We start from the raw sequence: 24,823 nt of genomic DNA on the forward strand, positions 1-24,823 counted from the left end.
TAAACGCTACTTTACGTTACAAAAATGTACCTCTACATTAACGAAAACGCTAAAAAAAATAATGAGATACTATTTTTGATTTTTTTTTCTTTTATATGTTTTAAATAGGCGTACCATCTCCCCCTGCCATTGTTTCATTTGGTATATTACCGATCATCGTTACTGTCCTGTCTATTAAAGTGAGAAAAAGCCCTTACTCCTTATTTTCCTTTCTCTGTTTATTATGTGTTGCCTCTTTAGTTGAGGTAGGACTCTTGACTGTTTAATCTGGTACCTTGTAGATTGTATTTTACACTAGATTGTATTTACAGCCTGCTTTTCTTAACTTAGGTTTATATATTTATTAATATAAACGGTTAAAGTTCCAAATTATGTTCTGGTGTAAGAGCTCTTTGTTTCTTTTCTTCTTTACCCAGATTTTTGAATTTGTTTTTTTAATTTACACACAACACAATTTAACACCAAAAACATTTAGACACTAAACACCTGAAACTTATACAATAACACTACAATATGCTGTACAGATTGGTATCAAAACAATAGAAACATCTAAAGTTCGAAACACGTAAGACATCTAATTGGCAATGGTTAGGAGGCGATCACAGTGTTAGGACTTTGGTAGTGGTGTGCTAGGGCAAACTCCTTGTGTCGTGAAAACAGTAAAATGGTAGTAATGTGTACTGAACTGAGCAGACGGTGATGATGTAAAATAGGGATCTCTTTGACTTCCAAAGGTGGCAAATTGTGAGCCCTCGGTCATGTGATGCAAACAGACTGTGTCCAAGGTGATGATGATCTGCAAAACTCGTGCAAAACTACATTGATACGAGAAATGATTGTCAGAAGAAAACTCTAACTAGGGAAGTACATGAAGCGGTACGCGGGGATTTGCATGTGTTATATATCGTTGGAAAGGTCATACCAAGTATACCTCACATGTGAAATATCTCGCTTGAATGGGGCCTGTAGGGGGCGTGGCGACCATTTGAAAATCAGAACAAGGCACGCTCCGAACCACCAGAAAACATGGACAAAATAGGAAGCTATAATGTAATTGTTTTGAGACGCGGCATATATAGGTTTGAAAGGTAGCTAAATACGAATCTAACAAGAAATGTTATAAATCAAAATGGCGGATTCAATATGGCGGACACAAATTACAAAAAACAAAGTATGTATCTAAAATTGGGTATATAGAGACACTTGACTTCGCTATGTATGAATCGGATACCGAAAAGTGTAAAATTCAAAATGGTGGATCCAATATGGCGGAAAAAATGCAAAACACTGCTATGGGACTGAAATTGGGTATATGTTTTCGTGGTCGCTGAGTACAGATTGAATGTGAAAAGTGCAAAATGGAATATGACAGATCCAATGTGGAGGACGGAAAATGAAAAACAAAATGTACAGAACGGGCATATGTTATTTTTAGACATATAGTAAAAAAAAAAAATTCCTATAGTGCATAAGAGGGCAAATAGGGGCAGATGATGTTTTACAATAAACAGGGAGCGTGTTTTCCTATACAATCATGCCGAAATTGAGGCACAGAATGCAGGGCAGGTTTTGTAGCGCATATGAAAGTTTTATGATACGAACAGATTGCAATCATAGACAATAATTATTTTCCTACCAATTTCCTCCCCCGCCCCCGAACAAATACGCGGGGATCGACATGTGTTATATATCGTTGAAAAACTCACATCGACTATTCTTTACATCTGTAATATCTCACAAGAATGGCGCCTGTAGGATACGTTGCGACTATTGGCAGATACCATCTGAAGATCCGAACAGTGACAATGAAAAGTGCGTGTATAAAATATCGTTATGCTTCCATAACTGTCTTTCCGGTTTCACATTATACCGTGTACACTTGTGAGAAATATGTATGACAAATGTCCACTCTCCGTAGTAGGGATGGTACTGACATCGAGAGTAGTTTCGATCTTGTCTCAAATTCGAGACTGTGATGTACTTTTCTAAACCGAGACGGAGCCCAGGTTCGTCTCGATACATATACGTCCATTCTGTAGTTTTGCACATTTTGTCCGCTATATAGGATGCGTCATATTGCATTTTGCACTTTTAGCATTGGATTCGTACCCCGCGACCACGAAAGTCTTTATCTACTTGCTTTCAGTTCCATAGCAGTGTTTTGCATTTTGTCCGCCATATTGGATCCGCCATTTTGAATTTTACAGTTTTTGGTATTCGATTTATTCATAGCTACGTCGAATGTATCTATATACCCAATTTTAGATACATACCTTGTTTTTTTGTAATGTGTCCGCCATGTTGGATCCGCCATTTTGATTTGTAAACATTTGATGTTAGATTCGTATTCAGCTACCTTTCAAACCTATATATACTGCGTCTCAAAACAATTATATCATAGCTTCCTATTTTATCCATGTTTTCTGGTGTTTCGGAGCGTACCTTGTTCTGATTTTCAAATGGTCGCCACCCCCCCTACAGGCTCCATCCAAGTGAGATATTTCACATGTGAGGTATACTCGGTATGACCTTTCCAACGATATATAACACTTACAGATCCCCGCGTACCACTTCATATACTTCCCTAATAAGTGATAGATCTTGTAGAACATTAAAGCGTATTGTTACTCAGAACCATGGTGCAATTGCGGTGGAAGTAACGGAGGAACTTTAGGAGCACCTTCTACAGCTTATGTTGATAATCTTACAGTCTGCTGAGAGTTATATGACGTGAACATATTGAGTCGATTTGCACTGGTGAACTGCTGATAAGGAACCATAACGATTTTGCACATCGACAATGGTATCGTAAATATACAACATGGACCACTGATGACTACAAATGTGTTATATGGTCGGATGAGTTCACCTTATTTACCTTATTTCAAACCATGAACCATGTTTATGTGTGTCGAACATCTAATGAAGCGTTTGATTCACAGTCTCGCCCAACCATGAAACATAGCGGCGTCTCTGTGATGTTGTTACCTGCAATATTGTGGCTTTTAATGAGTCCTGTGCTGACGCTCATCAGTCATGTCATTGTAATTATATCGCCATGTGACGGACGACCCCATATGCATTTTATGGTGTATATGTTGTTTCTGAACAATGACACCATGTTCCAGAATGATGACACGCCATTCATACAGCTGCAGCTGTTGTGATGTGGTTTGAGGAACATTGAGATGATGTTGAACACTTCTCTGGCCTGCTCAATTTCCGGACCTTAACATAATTGAAAATCTGTGGTCCGTTTCGGAAACACGAATTCTGCACAGATTTACGGTTTAATTCTCTATTATGGAACTGAATGGAGCACTGCACGCGGAATGGTGTAATATTCCATTTTCTACTACTCACGCACTATGGCTCCATTTCATGTCGCATTAAGGGGCCGCGGTGGCTCAGTGGCAGAGCGTTCACCTCTGGTGTTTGGGGTCGCGGGTTCGATCCCAGAACCCGCCAAGTGAACTTTGTGGTGGACAAACACCGTGTGCGTGGGTTTTCTCGGGGTTCTCCCGTTTCCTCCCACTTTCTTCATTCCACCATTTCATTCATTTCTTATAATCACCGTCTCCTTTAGCCTAACCGGCATAACCGTGGGACGTAAACTCAAAGATTTCATTTCATATCATTTCATTTCGCCTTAGAGCTGCTCTGAGGGCAAAAGGTAGTCCAATCCCGTGTTAATGTGCTAAGTTGCACTTTTTTGTAAGATAAGATGCATTTTCTATTATTTTGATAACCATCTGTGGTTTTGGATGGATTCCAGTTCTAGTTCTACACACTGAAACCTTAAAATCGAATATGCTTTATTATAGTATCATCATCATTAATGTTCTGCCTTATTGACAGGTCACTTTGCCATAACTAAGAAGCTTCCATGCACCATGGTTTCCAGCTAACCTTTTTGCCTTCACGTGCGATTTTTGTTTGGATTCCTCCCATCAATTGTCGCCTTCTTCTCTCCATCCTTCTCTTTCTTACCACCATAAGCTCTAGCACCTCCCTCATGATACAATTCCTCATTTGTTCTTTCTCATTTGTTTTTTGTCCGATCCAGCTAATTCCCTCTATTCTTCTCGATACCCACATTTCTAAGTTTTCTAATCTTCTTTTTCTTCATTGTTTTGCGTAATGTTCATGTTTATGCCCCATATGGGGCAATACAATACTCCACACGAAACATTTTATAAGTCTTTTTTTCAACTCTTTACTCAAGGACCCACAAAATCATCTTTTCTTTACTTTAAAGGATGGACGATGAGGAAGAAAAATAGACTTCTTTTGTCATTCTTATTCTTGCTTGTACTTCATGTTCGCACTTCATGTCATCACTAATAATACTACCCAGGTATCGATAAGTTTTCATCCGTTCTATTTTCTTTCTTCCTGATTTTATATTTAACAGCGACTGCTTCGTTCCAATCACCATGGCTTTTGTCTTTCTAACATGTATTTTCATCCCATATTCTTAACAGCTCTTTCTTAATTTTGATATTCTTTCCAGATTTCACGAAAAACTCCATATCATCTACAAACCGTATATACCTAATTATTCTACCTCTTACAGAGATACTGTCTTCATTATTTGGGCTCTTTTTCACTATCCCATCTAAATAGGTATTAAATAACGTTGGCGAGAGAACACATCCCTGTCGAACTTCCCTTCTAATTGTACTCTCCTCTGTCATTTCGTTCCCTGTTCCAATACTTATTTGTTGATACATATATAAGTTTATGATTTTTCGATCTTTCCATTCCAATTCAGCCTTTTTTACAACTCACATCAACAATTCACAGTTCAATCAGTCGAAAGCTTTTTCGAGATAAATAAACACAACATACACCTCTTTCCCATTATCTATAAACCTTTCACCGATTACAATTGAGCCAATTGTATCCTTTGTGTCCTTACCTTTCTTAAAGCCGAACTGTTCCTCCTTAACTAATTGTTGTTCTTTCATACAATTTTCTGTTCAGTATTCGAACCATAACTTTCCTGCATGTGATATGACTAATAGTTATGTAGTTCATATATCTTTCTGTGTTCGATTTCTTAGCCAACGATATTATGATTTTTTGAGGAAATCTTTTGATTACTTTCAAGTTTAATATATTTCATTGCAGAGTCGAAACAATTCTTTCTTGCCCTTGTCTTCCATATTCTTAATAAGTTCAATTGGTATATTATCTACTATACCGATTGTCTTTTCATTCCAAATCTTAGATACAATTTTTTTCAAACTTATCTTGAAGAATATTCAACCCTTTAATCATCTTCGCGTACTTCCACTTCCACTTCATCATCTTGGCCACGAGGTCTATCCTTACTCTCATACATGTCCTCATCATACTCCTTCCATCTTGCTGAAACTTTGCTCACCTTTCTTAAGTACCTTTCCATTCTTATTTTCTACTGCCATCGTAATACCTTTTGTTTCCTCCGAAGTTCTATAGATTTCACCTCTTTGTAAATTTCCTCACATTTTCGAACTCTTTCTAATTTTTCTACAGCCTCGCCTTTTTGTCTTTCTGTTAAACTTTTCCCTTGTTTTGTCTGCTTCCCTTTGTAACTCGTTGTTTAACTTCGTGTACATGTTTCTGCCCTCTTCTGTATTAGCCTGTTTCCAAACCATCTTTTCCCACATTTCCTACAACATCTCTCCCGTAAAGCATGGTTTCTTCGTGGTAACCTGGTACACCTGCAGTCTACTGTGTGTTAAGTTTTTATATGCTCTAACCGCCTGTTGTTACCTCCACTTTACCTTTCCTCGTTTGAATACTCTTCTTCGAAGTTTTCTACGAAAAGATTTCTCACTTCCTCGTTTCTTTTAACGATTCAGTATTCAACTTCTTGTCGCCTACTTTTCTTCTGGCTACGTTTTTCACTAAAATATTCACTTCGGCCAGCACAAGATTATGATCAGAGAAAATGTCGGATCTGAAAAGGGTCTTCAACCTACTTCAACACTTCTCCAAAATCATAATATAGTGATATCTTCGGCCGTCTATTGAGAATTCCCATGTAAATCTTCTCATCTTGTGCTTATTAAACCTCTGTCTAAAGAAATTGATCAATCGTTCTCCCCTGTCATTTCTTTTCCCTAAACCATATTTATCTACCACACTCCTTCCTGTACTTCTCCCCCAGCTGCATTAAAATTTCTCATTACAATTACACTCTGTCTACTCTCTCCCTCTACTCCCTGTCTATAATATCTTTTATTTTCTCATAATATTTTTCTACTTCTACAATCGTATGCTAAGTGGACTGTGCATATGTCTGTATCACTACTAGACAGTGGTGTAGGGGGAGAGAGCTAACTCAGCTCAAGCCTCTCCACTCCCTTGGTGAAGTGATATTGATAGTGGATTCTGCTTGCATGCAGTATGTTCCATTTATGATCCAGATAGTATGACTTTATCTATTTCTTTTTTAGCTCCGGTATGAACATACGTGAGCTTATAGTTTCATTCCAGGTTCAAGTGTGTGTATGTGGCACTTTATTTCTCAGTAACTACTGGTCGAATCTAAACCAAATTTGGTGGGCAAGTAGTCCATTTTCAAAGGAATAAAGTTCGCTATAATTAATGACGGAGCTCGGCATGCCAGGACAAGCTCGGCTCGGTTCGCTTTCTATGTTTAATTTTCGGTAACTACTAGCAAGGTCTAAGCCAAATTTGGAGGCAAGAAACCCGTCGTCTAAAGAATAGAGATCGCTATAATTGGTGGCCAAGCTCGGCCAGGAACAAGTTCGACTCATATTGGTAGGCCTACTTTGTTTCGTGGTAACTATTGGCGAATCAGAAGGAAATTTGATGTTCAAGTAGCCCATTATCTATAGCATAAAAATCGCTATAATTGATACCCGATCTCTGCCAGGGTCAGTCTTGGCTTGGCTCGGTTTGCATGTAGTACTTTATATCTTAGTAACTAATGGCCAGATCTGAACAAAATTTGGTGAGCAAGTAGCTATTTTATGCAGTATTTTCCAACTTTTGGGTCTCTTTCTCTGTGGCACATGTATCAAAATTTACCAACTACAATAGAAAGCATTAAACAAGAAAATGGAAGTTTACATATATAGTTTCCACTTAGCCGAATTGTTAACGTGCACGACTTCAGTATGCATGGTCTCTTACTTCCAGTGGAAATACTGAAAGTACCCGATGTATTAATGTTTTTTTTATTTATTTATTTTTTTTATTTTTATTTTTTTTTTTTTTACATATTATCACATAGCCTTGCTCAGTGTGTTATTGTGTATTAGTACAAAATGGAAACAAGGCCTGATAGAATAGTATTAATTTAGTTGGGAGCTATCTAAATTAAAAGGTATCAAACTCCGGTCCAGCAAGTCAGAATACTGGCGCCTGCGGCTGATCATACATCATCCAATAGAACAAGTGCCATTTAACTGACTATAGATCTTTATGAACTGTAGCGAAAGGGAGTTTAGTACTTCCTTTATTTGTTCGCAAATTTCATGAGAACTTTAGAAAAGTGACACGAATATTATTCTGGTCAGCCATATGGCGAACATTATTGCTGATGATAATTGTCAGACCCGAATTAGTGCCTGTGCTGTATAGGCTGAAGGCTAGGGCAAATATTTGACTCTCTCTCTCTCTTTCCCACCTTAGATATTTCAGAATAAATTGATTTACTGTACAAGAAATTTCATGTTTGAGCATTTAGGTATTACATATTATAATACACTTTTTCTTTTAGAGTGATTCTGCTGTATAAACGTGCATTTAACAATGATATTTTGTGTAGCCGCGAATTAATACTGAATCCACTGTCAATGACAATTTGGTGATTGTAATTTACATCAAAAGAATTACATTTTCTTTGGGGGGAGGATGGTCCTGAAATATACCTAGGTAGTCTTGGGCATCTGAGTGTTTTGATTCGGCTCTGTAAGTGGTTAATTATTTGCTTCAGACGCTATATTTCGTAGCTTTCAGAATTATTCCACACCATTACGACCACCCTTTTCATTACGTGAGTAAAACATTCTATATTCTTAGCTCCTGAATTCTGCATTACCTTTCCAGATGACTTTACAAACTTCTTCAAGTATAGATTCTTTAGTTTCATTCCTTCTTTAAGATTTTCTAATTGCCCTTCCTGTAACATGATACGACGTTTCATGTCCCTAACTTAAACCTCTTGTTCTTGTTCGTCTTTCTTTCTCCAGCGATCTTTCCCACAGGTTACTCTCTTATCCAATAGTCTTTCCCAAGAGAACCTCTGGAACTATACTTTCAGCTGCGAGGGACTATTATACATACGTTCTCTTTCTGATGTCAGCAAACTAGGAAAAATAAAGGGGTATTTTCCTGATTCCTTCCACCATACAGTCTCAGAAAGGAGTCATTGGCTAAACTTGAAGCCCATGAATGGCACATACGAGACAAACCATCGAAGTTATTGTATTTCTGTGATAACATTATCTCACACCAGATTCTTTTAATGTGCCTGACTATTTCTTTCGTTGACAGTCGTTTTCCGCATAAAACAGTTACGTTAACACGATCAAATGTCAAAATTAATTTACTCAGCATAGCATAATAAGCATGTGACGTTCATAAAACTATACTGTCTTTGCTGACGTTACCTTAACTCACTAGTTACCTATCTTTTGATTTTGATTTGTTTCTGAAACATGGCACTAGGTGTAGGTTTTTTTTTTTTTTTTTTTTTTGTATTTAGAGACAGTTTAAGGAACACTTTTATCAGTTCATCATACGTATCCAATGGAGAAAATGCTAATGACTAATGAGACTTATAGAAGTAATGCAAGACTTTTTTACTATGTGCACTTAGATTGAGATCTCGAAGATAGTATATAATTCTTGACAAACTTTAAGAAGATATTTTCTTGTTTTAAAATAATAATAATAATAATAATAATAACACATTCACAATTCATGTTACAACTTTGGAATGTGATTCTACCCACAATAACAAGCCAAAATATCCAAAGAAAAAGTCTATATCAGCTTTTTTCTGAATTATGAGCTTTGCAATATATGGAAAATCAACTTTGAGACCACATAAATCAGTAAAATTATTCGTTTTGCAGGAAACGATATGATAAATTTTAGCAAAAATCTACGTAAACCAATCTATGATACCAAATTTAGGACTCCAACCTACTACTAAGAAAATGTTTCATAGAAAATATATAATTCTACAATTCTATGAAATACAATTCTATGAAATAGTTCTTGTATAGCATTTTTAACGTATTTAATTAGACAAATTGAATAATTCAACAATATTGAATAGTTCAAATGTAACTTGCTGTAAAAGTTTCTATACTAATCTCTGTGAAGTAAATAGTTTTTGTGCTATAAGGTCCCAAAGTTGATTTTCCATAGACTGAGTAGCCCATATAATAGAAGAAATGCTAATTTCAACTTTCTTCCTTATAAGTTTTATTATTTATTTCATTTTTTTAATTAATTTATTTATTTTTGTGACTAGAGTCGTCTCTCAAATGTGACTCTATAACAAAAATTTGTAAAATACCCAATATATATATATAATTTATGAACGTAGTGCTTGTTGACAAAATTTTCAGAACTTTACATAATTCTCAAATTAATTATCTTTGAAACGATTATTTGATGTGATTATTTTATCAAACTTAAATCAACTTTGATATATATATATATATATATATATATATATATATATATATATGTGTGTGTGTGTGTGTGTGTGTGATTAACATTGCATTCATAAAATTAAAAAAGATTAATGAGATTAATGGTGAATCATTTATACAGTAAAGTGAAACCCATCAGTACGTTAGCATATGAAACTCGTTTTATGAATCTTAAATATAGAACTTCCTAACATTGCACTGTAATTACAACAAAGACTACATAGAGAAACAAGTAATTTTATAGAAAATATTTCTAGAAGAAAAGATGATACAATTTTACTATAGAAAATTGACTTAAATTTAATAAAATATGTAACTCCAAAACTTTTTTTTAACAGAAAAGACTACTCTGGTTGCTTCGATCAACTGTCACCAATAACTGGACTTACTGTGTGTGGAGAAATTGGTTTCCCATTTGGAGGTTTCTCAAGAGACACAGCCTACTTCCCATTCGATGGCCCAAGCAGAGTTGTTCTTCGTTTAGAAAAGGAAGATCAATCTCTCAGTGGATACCATTTCCGTGCCCAGTACAACAATCAAGGTAATAAGATATTTCAAATTAATCCAACACTCCTAAACTTTCAATACGTCATGTATGGTGCCTTAAACATGTTAATGTGTGTCTTTTATTCTTAAAACTTAAAATAAAATCAGACTTAAACTTCAATGTACATTTTATTTAAAACGCAGTTGGGCATGTCCACGGAACAGGAACAAAAATTCATGAAAGAAATATAGTTATAATTTTTAGTCAAGTTGTTCTTTTGATAAAAATATAGTTGAAATGAAAATGAAATCTTTGAGTTTTACGTCCCACAGTTATGCCGGTTAGGCTAAAGGAGACGGTGATTATGAAAGATAAGTGAAATGGTGCAATGAAGAAAGTGGGAGGAAACGGGAGAACCCCGAGAAAACCCACGAGCACGGTGTTTGTCCACCACAAAGTTCACTTGGCGGGGGCTGGGATCGAACCTGGGACCCTAAGTACCAGAGGTGAACGCTCTACCACTGAGCCACCAAAAATATAGTTGTACGTGGCTGGCATCATTAATTATTTTTTCAGAGAATTACTATTTTCTTATGTTTTCCGTAGGTTACCTTTAATCTACTAAGTTTTAATGTTGATTATGCTATACAAGCTTTATTTATTATTACATAGGTCTTTTTTTTTCTGTCGGTATCCCAAATAAAATTTCATATAACTGATGAAACCTTTTCTTAAAGTAAAGTTCAATGTTCAACTTAAATAAACTGTGCTTATTTCAAGTTATTATAAATGTATGTTGCTTATACTTAATAATGAAAGATCGTTGACAAATGTAACGTGAGTTACCGTAACGTGAGTTACCCGACTCTGTGCATATTCAACTGAAATAAATAATCATAAAATGTAAATAAAAATTTAATATTTTTGCCATAATTAAATTATGTGTGTCCCTACCTTACATAGTAATTTCATGCACATAGCTATGCCAGCACAAAAGAAAATGTACTGAAAAATCACAGGTTCTGAATGTAGGAAAAAAATTTGTAACGTCAGTTACTATAGTATTTTCTTTTCTCCTAGGTTTGCTGTATCATATAAAATGACGATATTTGGTACTTATCTGTATAAATATGACAGCTTTCCTTTTTTTTTTTAAAAAAAAAAGCGGAGCTTTTAAGTTTATTTGTGGTTAGTATTCTTCAAAATGTACGTCATTACGTAACGTGAGTTACCATGGACATACCTAGTTTATTCAAGGCGATTGTTCGTTACTTTCTTGTAAAATTTCTGTTTAGTTTCATGACAATTATGCCATCTTCTATGTGTGAGTGCAATATAATGATAATAAGTATAGAATTTAAGAACAATCCCTAATGTTAACAACTTAATCTTCAAATATGTCATGGCTATGCAAAAATGCAAACTTTGAAAGTTTCTTAAGTTAGTATTTTTGAAATTTATAGATTGATCTCAAAAACCAGAACAGATTTTCAGAGGGAAAGTAATAAAAATGTAAGAAGTAAGGTAAAATAAATATACAGTTGTTACACCACCCCACCTGTGTTATTTTCGAATCTTGTATAGAAAGAAATTTTCATTAAGACCCAGAGAACTCCAGCATAAAAAGGTAACTTGTTAACACGAGGTTCAGATATGATTTATTAATAACATATATAAGCTTAAAACTCTACAAAGTGTTACGTTAAAGACATATATGTCCAAATGTCTATCAGAGAACAACAAAATTAATTTATGATGCTAATGGTATCTTTAAATTTTGGAAATGTTTAAAGTAAAATCCTATGCAAATTTACTAATTGTTTTCACAGAATTTATAGAATATAATGAGCATCAATATATTAACCGCAGAATCATCTGACATGCAGGTTGAATATGCAATTACTATTTTAAATTTTGTGAAAAGTTTCCTCCGTTTTATTGTTGTCAATGTAAACACTTTAAACTTCTGTTAGAAGTTGACTTTTTCTGCGGTGATTCTCTCCAAGGTATGATGGCTCTTAACATAAAAATTAAATACGTACTTAACGACGATCATTTATTTATTTTTTTTACTTCATTTTTACATTTTCTTTTTCACATTATTAGACTTTCACACTATATTATACATAAGTATCATAAGTCTTACAGAACGGCTATGTCCGTCTAAGTGTGGACAGATGTTAGACCAAAAACAGAAAAAAATATTGAGAAGCGATTTTTCGGAATTTTTTCAACGTCTCAAGAATAGGTTTCATCTCATCCATTAACCTTCTATTCAAATCGGAAATGGTGCAAGGTAACCATTTCCGGTTTTTTCGTTTTCGTCATTAAACAAAAATGATAATGGTAGAAAGCAGTATTCTGGAATCGATTTTGAATCTCAAGAAAACGTACCATGTTCGCCCGTATCTCTCTACTAAAACTAATCACTATATACACTGGTATCCAAAAAGATATCATAATCCTAGTTCACAACCAAAAAGATAGCAAAATCCTATTCCACATGGACCAAACATACCTGACTGATCGTAGGCATCCAAAACGTGGACACCTGAGTGAAAAAAAGTGTGAAGGGAAGAAGAAAACGCACAACACACAGTCCCAACACCTTTATTTGACAAAACTCACCATAGTTGAAAATGACCCAATGTGTGTGGCGAGAAGACAAATGAGTTTGTGGTAGATCAAGAGCATCAGTAAGGTGTGTGGTCACCCCGCGCGGCTACATAGGCTACACAACGTCGTTCCATGCTTCCGATCCGTTCCGTCGTTGATGAGGTCCATCGGTATCCTTGGCCACTTCGCCAGAAGGGTAGTGCACAGGTCCGGAATCGTTCGTGGTGGGGGCTGTCGGGCTGCAATCCGCCTTCCCAATGCATCCCAAATATATTCTATTGAATTCATGTCTGGGGACCGTGCAGACCACGGCATGCGTCGAATATCTTCCTCCTCCTCCTCCTCCTCCAAAAAATCATCCATGAATATGAATGATGGTCCAACTGCATCCCGAAACAGTCTCACATACAGTTCCAGCATCTCATCACGGTACCTCTGGCCAGTCAAAGTACCGCCCTAAAAGACGTGTAGGTCAGTACGGCCATTCAGCATAATGCCCGCCCAAACCATCACATCCCCACCACCAAATTGGTCCCTTTCAATGATGTTCTGTGGGTTGTAGCGCGTCCCCTGTTCTCTCCACATCAGTGTCCGTCGAGAATCTGACTGCAAGCTGAATCGCGACTCATCCGAGAACAGAACGTGACCCTACTGTTCCACTGCCTGTGTTCTTGGCTCCACCTCAAGCGGGCTCTGCGCTACACACGAGAGAGAGACACACACATGACGGGGCGTCTTGCGTAAAAAACAATCTCATGCAGTCGTCGGTACACCATTTGTCTTGAAACACGTGCTCCTGTAGCAGCTGCAAGCTCTGATGACAGTTGCTGTGCTGACACCGACCGAGTCCGACGTGCTCTTACCGACAGATACCGGTCCTGTCGAGGAGTTGTGACTCTTGAGCGACCCGGAATTGGTGAACGTGCGATGTTGCCGGTAGTTTGAAATCTGTGCCACAGCCGTAAGATCACACTTTGTGATACATGCAGTGTTCTGGACACCTCCGTTTGTGTTTGCCCAGCTTCCAGCCGCCCGATTATCCTGCCCCGCAAGAAAAGGTGTAATGTGTTTTCCTCGTGACATGTTGAAGCCTTTACGATGCACTAACACTATTGCCAACACGTCTGCTTCGCACACGACTCAGCAATCGACTGTGGTGTGGTGTGCTGTTATCAGTTCTTCTTCGGACATTTCTCTTCCTTCCCTCCAGCAGCCCTTGTATGACCTTCAGCACGCTTTCTCCTGTTTGGCAAGGCCAGTCCTGATCGCACTGTTCTATGACGGCTATATGCCGCTGTTCCCATTGTGTGTTCCCACGTTTTCCCATTTTTCTTAATTATGCTATCTTTTTGGACCCCAGTGCATTATAAGCATAGAGATAGTAAGAAGCAGTCTTTTGAAATCCATTTACTGCCCCAAGAGAGGTTCCACCTCTTTTATTAACCCTCTCTTTAGACCGGAAGTGGTAGAAATCAGCCGTTTCCAGTTTCAATGATAATTACCACAGAACAAAATCCTGTTGTGGGTTGCTTGTTTTCGGAATTGATTCAAGGTCTGGGGTATACACTGTGCTGTAACCGGAAGAGTTTATATATAAACTCTATAAATTTACTACTACTTCTAGTTTCACTAGTGATTTCCATACAGCAAAAATTGCAAGATATAATGAAAAGTGGCTTTTTGATATGTATTGAACATCCATAGAAAAACTTTAATCTCGATTTTTCTGTTTCTATACAAACTATCAACGGTGGTTGAAATATATCGTTTTCTGTTTTAATATTGGTCACCAAAGTGAGAAACAATATCAAACAGCGAGAAACACTTTTTTAAATGAATGAATTCAGTACCACAAGAATAGATTTCATTCCTGACTTTATTCCTTTATTGGAACCAAAAGTGGTAGAAATCAACTACCACTTACGATTCTAATATTGATTCCCATAGAGCGATAACGCTAATACGAAGCGACAAATTGTTTTAGGTATGGATTCCAAATTTCAAAAATAGGTTTTATCTCAGTCTTGTTCTTCTACTAAAGCAGAAAGTTGCTAGAATCAGTATTACTTCCGCTTTCAATATTTATTCCTAGATAGTAATAATTGTAAGAGAAGCGAGAAACTGTTTTAGATATTGATTAAGCGTCCGATGACAGGTTCTATCCTTACATTATCCCTCTTTTGCACTCGGAAGTTATAATCCACTACTTCCAGTTTCAATATTGAATTCGCATAGTTTGGAAGTCTACTGGAGTTTCACGATGTGAAACGAAACCTACTTCTTTATAGGCAATTCCAGATTATCACATTAAAGCTCAAATGTATAGTTGCACATATATATATATATATATATATATATATATATATATATATATATATATATATATATATAACTAATTCTTTATTGAATAACATGGGAGAAAGTGGACCAATTTGAGCGCAGTTTTTGGTAAATTATTGTAGTTTATGTTCTCTCTATGACAAAGAACGCAATACTCAAATTTGTCAATTCAATCTGAATTAATGCCGAAGAACACTTATCTCTTTAGTATATTATTTTTCTGAAAACTGTATATATGTTTCAATAGTAGCTTTTAATAATGACACTTGTTTCCTTATACTAATTATCTTTACTCGTATAGTCTTGATGCTGAAATGAGCAGTTAGGCTACAAAAAAGTATCATAAACTTATGTAATGCTTGTACTTTCATTTCAGGACCTCGACGTAGTCTTGAAATATCCTTTGATACACCGAATTCACAAATTGATAGATCATTGGCTCTTACCATTGAAGGTCAAAGATCACCTAATAGAGAACTAAAACTAACATTAAGATCTCCATTCGGGTCTGTCTCTGCAGAAGGTAGGTTTTCCATGCATCTACTTATTTTTTCTACTGTCTCTTATACATGTTTTATTTTACTTATTAGTCAATGCAACAAAATAACAGAGTCCAAGTTGAGTTTTGTTAATGTTACTATTAGCTTAGATCTTTTAATACTGATATTAACTTTCTGTGTTATAAAAGCAATAATTTCACCAACTTCGACGCACCTAATGAAAAAATGAAATGAAATCTTTGAGTTTTACGTCCCACGGTTATGCCGGTTAGGCTAAAGGAGACGGTGATGATGAGTAATGAATGAAATGGTGGAATGAAGAAAGTGGGAAGAAACGGGAGAACCCCGAGAAAACCCACGCACACGGTGTTTGTCCACCACAAAGTTCCCTTGGCGGGGCCTGGGATCGAACCCGGGACCCCTAGCACCAGAGGTGAACGCTCTACCACTGCATCTAATGATGTTCTTTACCATGTTTATATAAGGATATCAAAGTTACAAGAATGTAATTTAAAATTTTAAAATGTGTTTTCTTAAAATAGTTTATTTATGGCTTTTCTACGTATTTAGACCTTTATAATACAGTATAGTTTGCTTATCTCTTGAATTCTTTCTTGATAAATCTTTCTAATAATTACTGATCCTGAAAGATCTTGAAAGTATAATTCTATTTTTGTAGTATAATTCTTGAAAGTGTAATTCTTGAAATTATAATCATATTTCTATTTTTTCTAAAATAGTTCAATTTGTTAAAGAGGTGAAAAAGAGTTGGAACATTTGAAAGGGTTAAATATTACTTAGAATAGAAGCAGGAGTTTTTCCATTAAGTTTAGACTTAGATCTTGAGAATGTTTAAGGTGTTTGCAAGAAAAAGTACAAATCAATTAGTTTTCAATAAGCAATTACAGTTTTCTAATTTGCAAATTTCATTAGTGGCTAGCTAAAAAATTTAAAAATTTATTTTAACTAGTCCGGAAATTGAAAAAATGCCAGATTATGGTATCTTTTGAATCATTATTATATTTTAGAAATATTGTCCAATAAGCTACAAAATAAACGTCAAAAACTATGAAAAAAGGTATTATGATTTCAGTCGAATGAGCAATAGATCAAGTCATGATATTTTCTTTTAATCCGATTTACTAAAATTTTATATGTCATCGGTCCAATGCCAAAACCGCGAATGTGCAAACTTTGCTATTTTCACCTAAGTGCAGTTTCATGTTATTTGGTGCACACAGATTCCAATACCAAAGTCCCATTTATGAAATATGAGTACATTAAAAGTTATCGTCAATTCCTAAAACATGTACCTAAGTCTATATACTGATTTTTCGGGGTAAGTTGAATATTAAAATGTTTATAACTCAAAGTCAAATTTAGCATATTCGCAGTTTTGGCATTGGATCGAACCTAAATTCAGAACACCGAATATTTAAATATTTAGTTTTATGTTTTACATGTTTGTTTTTCGTTCCAAATTAAAGAGCGAAAGAGTATGCCAAAGATTGTTTATATATAATTAAGATTAATATTTTGCTTTTAAGAATTAACAAATATTTAAATAATGGCTTTTTACAGTTTAATACAGTAGTTAAAATTCTTTGCACAACGAATGTGAACTAAATAAAGCTTATGCCGCTACTTTTAATATTAGTAGATAATATTAAAAGGAGTTCTACTTGAATTAAAACACCAACACGAAACTTGTACGAGGTAATTTGTTTCAAACTTAATTTCCCTCCTCCTCTAAAGGTATTCTGACTGACACAGATGAAGAAAGAAGTATAACTGCAAGAGTGGATTTGAGCGGAGAAGAATTTTATGCAAGAGCTGGTGTTAAAATCAATAGAGGAGGTACAAAGACAACGTTTATACCTATTCTGGAATATAGAACCCCTTACGGTAGCAGCGAGCTTGTACAAGGAGAAGTAGAGTATGTAGAAGGAGAACGAGTTCAACTGAACTTAAGGCCAGCTGGAGCTGAGAATTACGCACTTGAAGGTGAGTACATAATTAATGAGAATTATTCTGGTATGTTAACACAAATAAGAAAATTTATTTCTTAAAACTTATTAAATATTTTCACTTCAGCATTTATGAAAATAAAATAATTGAAACGTATTAATTATATGAGATATTGGTCATACATTGAAAATCTGAAATAATAGACATTATAATATCTCATTAGACAATATTCCAAATTTCATACGCTAAGTAGATAACACGTATGACGAACAGAAGTATTTTATTAACAAATCATTTTATTGTTCTTTCAGTACCGAGGTAATATAAGTTGTAGACTTACAGTTTGAAGTTGAATCCCAACCAGTAATGCGTTCAAATTTCAAATTTTAAAGATTTTCCTCCAAGAATGGAACTCAGACCCTGTGTACCAAATGCGCGCATACTAGTCAGTAGACTAGAGGGAGTACTGTAGCTAGTGGTGGATCCAGGGAGGGGCCATCGGGGCAATTGCCCCCTTCCCTCCAGAAGAGGAAACTTTCTTATTTTGTACATGTAAATAAAACCCATCCCAGAGTTTGAAGCTCTTAAAAGTAGCTCTAAATAGCAGTATGACAACCCACCGCCCCTTCCCCCAGAAGTCGGTCCTGGATCCGCCCCTAACTATAGCTTACTAACTTGTTAGTAAATTTGATTCAAGCTTTTGGAAACCACAACAAACCTAAGGAAACTGTATCTATTTTCCCGAAATGTTTCTTTACTCTCTAAATGAACTAATTTTAATATAAAGTTTATATTACACATAAAATAACGCTTACTGTTGATATCGTAAAAATAATGTTTTATGTAATTCTTTTATTTGTGTTAATTATATATTACTGTTATTTATCAAATGAGAATTCTTGATCTTTATGGCTAATTTCTAACAAAATGTTGTCTGATCGTGATACAGCAAAAGCGAAGAATTAGTTAATCCTTGCTCCGAAAACCTGTAACATATAACTTCTTCTTCTTCTAAGCTTTTTCCCAGTCTTCTTCTTCCCGGTCGACCTTTTGGATCGCTGTCCTCCACTTGTTTCTATCTTGTGCATATAACATATAACTATATTTCCAAATATTAAATATGAAACCATAGGTATATAAATAATTAGTTGTAACTCGTCATTGGTAGTACTAGTAGTTGTGGCACTATTAGTTGTATTCAGTTAAGAAACTTTTGGAATTTGTTCGATTGCAAATCCGGAATACAAAGAAAGACGGTTATCACGAGGAAGATAGGAAGATGTATTTCACCTAGCTTAACATTAGAAATATCGAAACAAGTAACTATATCAAACTTTATTAGATCTCATCATGTGAGAAACTTTTATTATATTTTATGTACTTTATGATTAGATATCATAACATATATTTACTGAACGTAAATAGTCGAATAATACAACACCACACAATACTAATGTTGAGATAAACATACTTCATTGCGATATAATCTTATTTCATCGTGTTCATTCACAAGTATTCATTAACCTTCTTAACAAATTCGTGACCTTTTTACATCGTTTCATTTATTTCACAAATTCATTAATTTCTTTAGTATACAGCATTCACAATTAGCATTCTGTTACGCCTGTATATATTTATAAATATCATTATTTGACAAGTAGCTTCAAAATATAATGCTGCGAATATCGTAGTTCATCTTAAATCTACCCAGCTAGATATTTATTCTGTGGAAAAGCTACCGGAACATTCTCAAAAGTTGTCATAACCTCGAGTAGGCAAAGAAGGCTACGCAAAAAGTAGGTTGTGATTTATCCAAACTGGTATATTACACATTAAGTCCATCTTCTGTGACATATAAAATAATTATGACACACTGACACTTAAACATTTTCAGCTATTTCCTAAGCACATTCTGATTCTTGATCACTGGAGACTACAGTTCATAACTAACTAACTAACTCTATGGCCTATGGAACCCGGAGGTTCAGTGCCGCGTTCACAAAAGCTCTCCACTGACTTCTATCCTTAGCTAATTGCATCCAGTTTCTACTTTGTATTCCTATCTCTGCGAGATCCATCTTAATATTATCCTCCCATCTTCGCCTAGGTCTTCCTAATGGTCGTTTTCCTATGGGTCTACCAGTCAAGACTTTGAAAGCGTTTCTACTTTCTTCCATTCTAGCTACATGACCTGCCCACCTAAGCCTCCTAGACTTGACGACCCTAACAATGTTGGGCAAACCGTATAAACTATGTAGTTCCTCGTTATGAAGCTTCCGCCATTCCCCATTCTCGTTCCTCTTGGGTCCGAATATTCTTCTCAGGATCCTGTTCTCAAATACTTTCAGTCTATGTTCTTCCCTCAGAGTAAGCGACCATGTTTCGCAACCATACAGAACAACAGGCATGATTATCGTTTTATATATTTTAAGCTTCAAATTCCTCGACAGAATTCGCGACAAGAGATTTTGAACCGAATAGTAACACGAATTCCCTGCTTTTAGTCGACATTTAATTTCTTCGTGAATATGATTTTCGTCTGTTAATATTGATCCTAAATACTTGAAAGTATCCACTTTATCAAAAGTATTATTTAATATTTTAACGCCTCCACAATTTGCAGTATTACGGTCCCGACGCACTTCCCTGTATTTAGTTTTCTCTGCATTTACTTCTAAACCCATGTCCCTGCAAGCGTTTAATAAGATCTCTGCATTTATTTCTACTGTTCTCCTATCATCCCCTATTAAATTTACATCATCAGCATATGCTATAACCTGGTGAATGCCGTTCAACTCTAGGCCCTGGTTGCTATCTTTGATTTTCCTTATGGCGTATTCCAGCACAAAGTTAAATAATAATGGTAACAACGCATCTCCTTGTTTCAGGCCATTTTCGACGTGGAAGCTCGTTTACAAAAATTTTCCTACCCGGACTTTACTTTGGGATTCACTTAAACATATCTTACTTAATCTAATTAGCTTTCTCGGTATTCCAAGTTCTGTAAGAACGTTGTATAATGTTTCTCTCCTAACCGAGTCGTAAGCCTTTCTAAAATCAATAAATAGTTGATGTACCGGGGTATTGTATTCCCACTTCTTTTCGAGTATTTGGCGAATGGTAAATATTTGGTCGGTAGTTGATCGATTTCGTCTAAATCCGCACTGATAATCTCCAATAATTTCATCTGCGTATGAGATCAATCTTGCTAACAGAATATTTGAAAGGATTTTATAGGATGTTGACAGAAGAGAAACGCCTCGATAATTATTACAGTCAGTTTTGTCGCCTTTCTTGTGAATTGGAACAATGATTGACTCTTTCCACTCTTGTGGCAATTCTTCCTTGTTCCAGATAAGGAGAATGAGTTTGTGTATCTTGTTCCACAATTTTTCGCCTCCAGCTAAAATTAACTCAGCCGGAATTTCATCTACACCCGGAGATTTGTGTTTCTTTAATTTCTTTATAGCGGCTTCCACTTCTATTCGATTGGGTTCTGGAATATACGGTTCTGCGGTGTGTATCTCCTTTTCTCCACGCACATTAGTTTTTGGCTGCGTGTTCAGCAAATCGTCAAAGAAATCTTTCCATCTATTTAAGAGGCTATCCGTATCAGTGAGAACTGTTCCGTCAGGTTTCTTTAAAATATAAACACGAGGTTGATAGCCTTTCTTAAATTCGCTGATCCCCTTATACATGTCCCGAATATTTTTATTTTTACTATTATCTTCAAGTTCCTTAATTTTAGCTTTCAAAAAATCCCGTTTCTTTGTTCTAAAAGTTTTGGAAGTTTCCCGCCTGATATCTGCGAAATTTTGTGTAGTTATTTCATTCGGATTTTGTAGCCACCGTAATTTTGCCTGTTTTCTCTTCTCTGCTAGTTTAATGCATTCTTGGTCGAACCATGGTTTGTTCCTACGTATTTCCGCGTATCCCAATTTTTCTATTGCTGAACTTTTAATGCTATCTCTAATTTAAATCCAAGTATCTTCAACACTAGTGCACTCCGAGTCTTCTAAAACCGAGAATCTATTCGAAACTTCAACCTGGTATTCCTTTCTTACCTGGCTCTCTTCTAATTTCTTTAAATTAAATCTCTCCGTTTTCGGACATTGAGTATTACCTTTATTCAACGATAATCTCTCCCGTATTATCGCTGCTACCAGGTAGTGATCAGTGTCACAATCAGCCCCTCTAAACGACCGGACGTCAATTATGCTAGATTGTCTTCTTCTATCTACTAAAACGTGATCAATTTGATTATGTGTTTTTCTGTCTGGTGATGTCCAAGTGTATTTATGAACGTCGCGATGTGGGAATTTTGTACTCTTCACGATTAGGTTTTTGGATGTTGCAAAGTTCACGAGTCTAACACCGTTGTCATTACTTTCCTTATGCAAACTTTCGTTCCCTATAATCGGTTTGAAAATATCCTCTCGTCCTACCTTCGCATTGAAATCCCCTAATAGAATCTTCATATGGTATCGCGGGAGTTGGTCAAATATACGTTCCATTTCTTCGTAAAAACTATCTTTTATATCGTCACCCTTATCTTCAGTTGGAGCATGTACATTTAAAACAATAATATCACACCACCGTCCCTTAAGAGTAATAAAAGAAAGTCTGTCAGTAACAAATTCAACCCGTTTAATTGCTGGTAATATTCGTTTGTGAACGAAAAACCCTGTTCCTAACTGATGATTTTTATTTCCTTCCCCGTAAAAGAACGTAAAATTTCCGGAATTCTCAGATCCATTTCCTTCCCACCTAACTTCCTGAACTCCTACTAAGTCCATCCTGTATTTCTCTAACTCACTCGTTACAGATTTTAACGCGCCTGCCCTATAAAGACTTCTAATATTCCATGTTCCAAATCTCATGTCCATTTTCTTTTGCTGATGTCGTGCCAAGTTATCAGTCCTTGTCCGAGGCTTTTGTGAATGTTTCTGAACAAGTACCTTTTTTTACAGGATGAGGGTGTTAGCCTTACCCAAACCCCCAAGCTGGAGGACAATCTTATAATAAACAAAAAAAAAAAGTATCAGTCTATGAATAATGATAATATGTAAACTTCAAAACATTTAAGAGTATGGATTGTATACACATCTAGGCGAAAATGTTTATTCTTAATCCTTACTATAAACGAAAAATCCCTGTCTGTCAGTCACGCTAATTGCCAATAGTTCAGAGTCATGCTAATGGTTATAGCTAGCTGGGCTATCTTTTACCTGACACTAACAGATGTAGCTAGTATGCAAACAATTTGCAGATGAACCGAAAGCTCTGGAAAACATCTATTGATCCAAAACGTCTGAACATCTATTGATCTGTTGGACCACCTTCATTCAGAATATGTTTTATTAGAGAACCATTTCTCGCTCACTAAGTAAATACTAAATATTCAACAGTTGTACTTTCTTTGATAAATATTATGCCATATTAGGCTAATATTTCACTATATAATGGTCTAACATTTTCTAAATACTTTGAAACAAAGTGATATATATATAAGGGTGGATCATTTATCTTGATACGTCCTTGTATCTTTTAAACTGATCGAGAAAAGTACCGAAAACTTTGCAGCATGCAAATATTGATGGGAGACTTTTTTTTTTTTTTTTTTTTGACATATTATGCAATATCATAGGATTAACCGTATTGCCAACTTAACACAAATTTACATTTTTCTAATTGTACTACGTTAGGTCATTACACATTTTAAATCTACATTTTAAACCAAAACTTACAATATCACATTAATTATTCAGTGTTACAAATTGAGGATGTACCGGCATAACCGTAGGACGTAAAACTCAAACTCAAACTCAAATTGAGGATGCTACAATACCTAAAACACTCAGATTTTGGAAGTCTCTAGAACAGTTATAGCGCAACTAAGAGCGACGAGGCGATCCACATCGAACGTATCTTAGTGTCGAATACTATCATCATTTTTCGAATAAAAAGGTATAAAGTTACAATGAATTAAAAATTGACTTTTTCGAAAAGGATATTTCGAAAAGCTTCTTAATTAAGTATTATATCCAATTACGTAGATAGCTTACATCAATTTGATATCTCAAATTGTTCTGAAGATATGAAATTCATGTTTGAATTTGGCAATGCTGCTTAAAATTCCCTCTGCGAGAAATTTTGAAAATGGTTGTATTAATGCCGTAACGTGAAATAAAACAGCAACAACAACAAAATGTATGTAATACGATGTTTTACTACAATTTCCCTTAGCTTAATGTAAGTAGTGAGAAACGATAAAAAAAAAGAAAAAAAAGAGAGAGAGAGAGAGAAAGAAAAAGAAATGACTTTCTAAAAACTATAATAGGTTATATAATAGTATAATAGTTCGATTACACATACTTTTTCTTCAACTGTTTCTTTCAAATAGCATTCATGTTATTTGAGTCTTATCCAAACAATGAAGTTAATTAAATTGTTTTAACGGAAATTAAATTGGAAATTACAACTACAATCATTGAGTAAAGAACATATAAAATATTTAAGTTTAATTAAATGTCTATCCTCAAAGCGATGGGGAATCAATCCATTTACGTTATTACCAATACTACATCAAGGATATATTTCGAAAATTTCATATGGTAGTATATTTTATAACAAGTCTGATTTATATTATAACTGTTTAGAACAATCAAATTATAATTTAACAAAAATAATATTTTCACAACCGTCATTCTGCCCAAAAATGGCCTTATTAAAGGAATCAGAATATACTCCATTACCAATATTATTTTCTATGTTGGCATCAAAATTTATATTAAAAGCATTTGGTAAATCAAAATCACCTATTATTACCAAACTTCAACAGTTAGAAATATTACTTAAGAAACGAAATCTTCCTTACACTCGTAATTATCCATGGATAGTCCAAGCTTATCTCAATTTTAAAATATTAAACAAGAGGGTACATAAAGTTCCATCTCTTCCATGCTTTGTCTGGAAGTATAAGGTTAATACGACACAAATAGCAGTGATGAAACCTACTTATATCTCGGTATCAAATGAAGATATAAAAGAAAAAAATTATCAACATTTATGGAAAGAATTTAAACAAAAATTTGATGAAGATGCTACATTCATCTATACAGACGCATCAAAATACAATAATATCAATGTAGGAGCAGCAATATACGTATATTCCATCTAGAACAACAACACTTAAGTATAAGTTACCCATCAATACAACAATATTT

General features: G+C 35.1%; 1 protein-coding gene across 1 annotated transcript in view; it reads left to right on the forward strand.

Annotated features, from left to right (window-relative positions):
• The window catches only part of apolpp (retinoid- and fatty-acid binding glycoprotein apolipophorin), a 248,875-nt gene that overhangs the window by 76,919 nt on the left and 147,133 nt on the right, over nucleotides 1–24,823 (forward strand). The window contains exons 17-19 of the mRNA XM_081759450.1: nucleotides 10,025–10,227; nucleotides 15,506–15,652; nucleotides 17,385–17,633. Of these exons, the coding sequence (XP_081615576.1) occupies nucleotides 10,025–10,227; nucleotides 15,506–15,652; nucleotides 17,385–17,633 (599 nt within the window). The remainder of the gene's footprint in view (nucleotides 1–10,024; nucleotides 10,228–15,505; nucleotides 15,653–17,384; nucleotides 17,634–24,823) is intronic.

The sequence above is a fragment of the Thermobia domestica genome, chromosome 5, assembly GCF_964235325.1.
Source record: "Thermobia domestica chromosome 5, izTheDome1.hap1.1, whole genome shotgun sequence".
NCBI classification, from domain to species: domain Eukaryota; kingdom Metazoa; phylum Arthropoda; class Insecta; order Zygentoma; family Lepismatidae; genus Thermobia; species Thermobia domestica.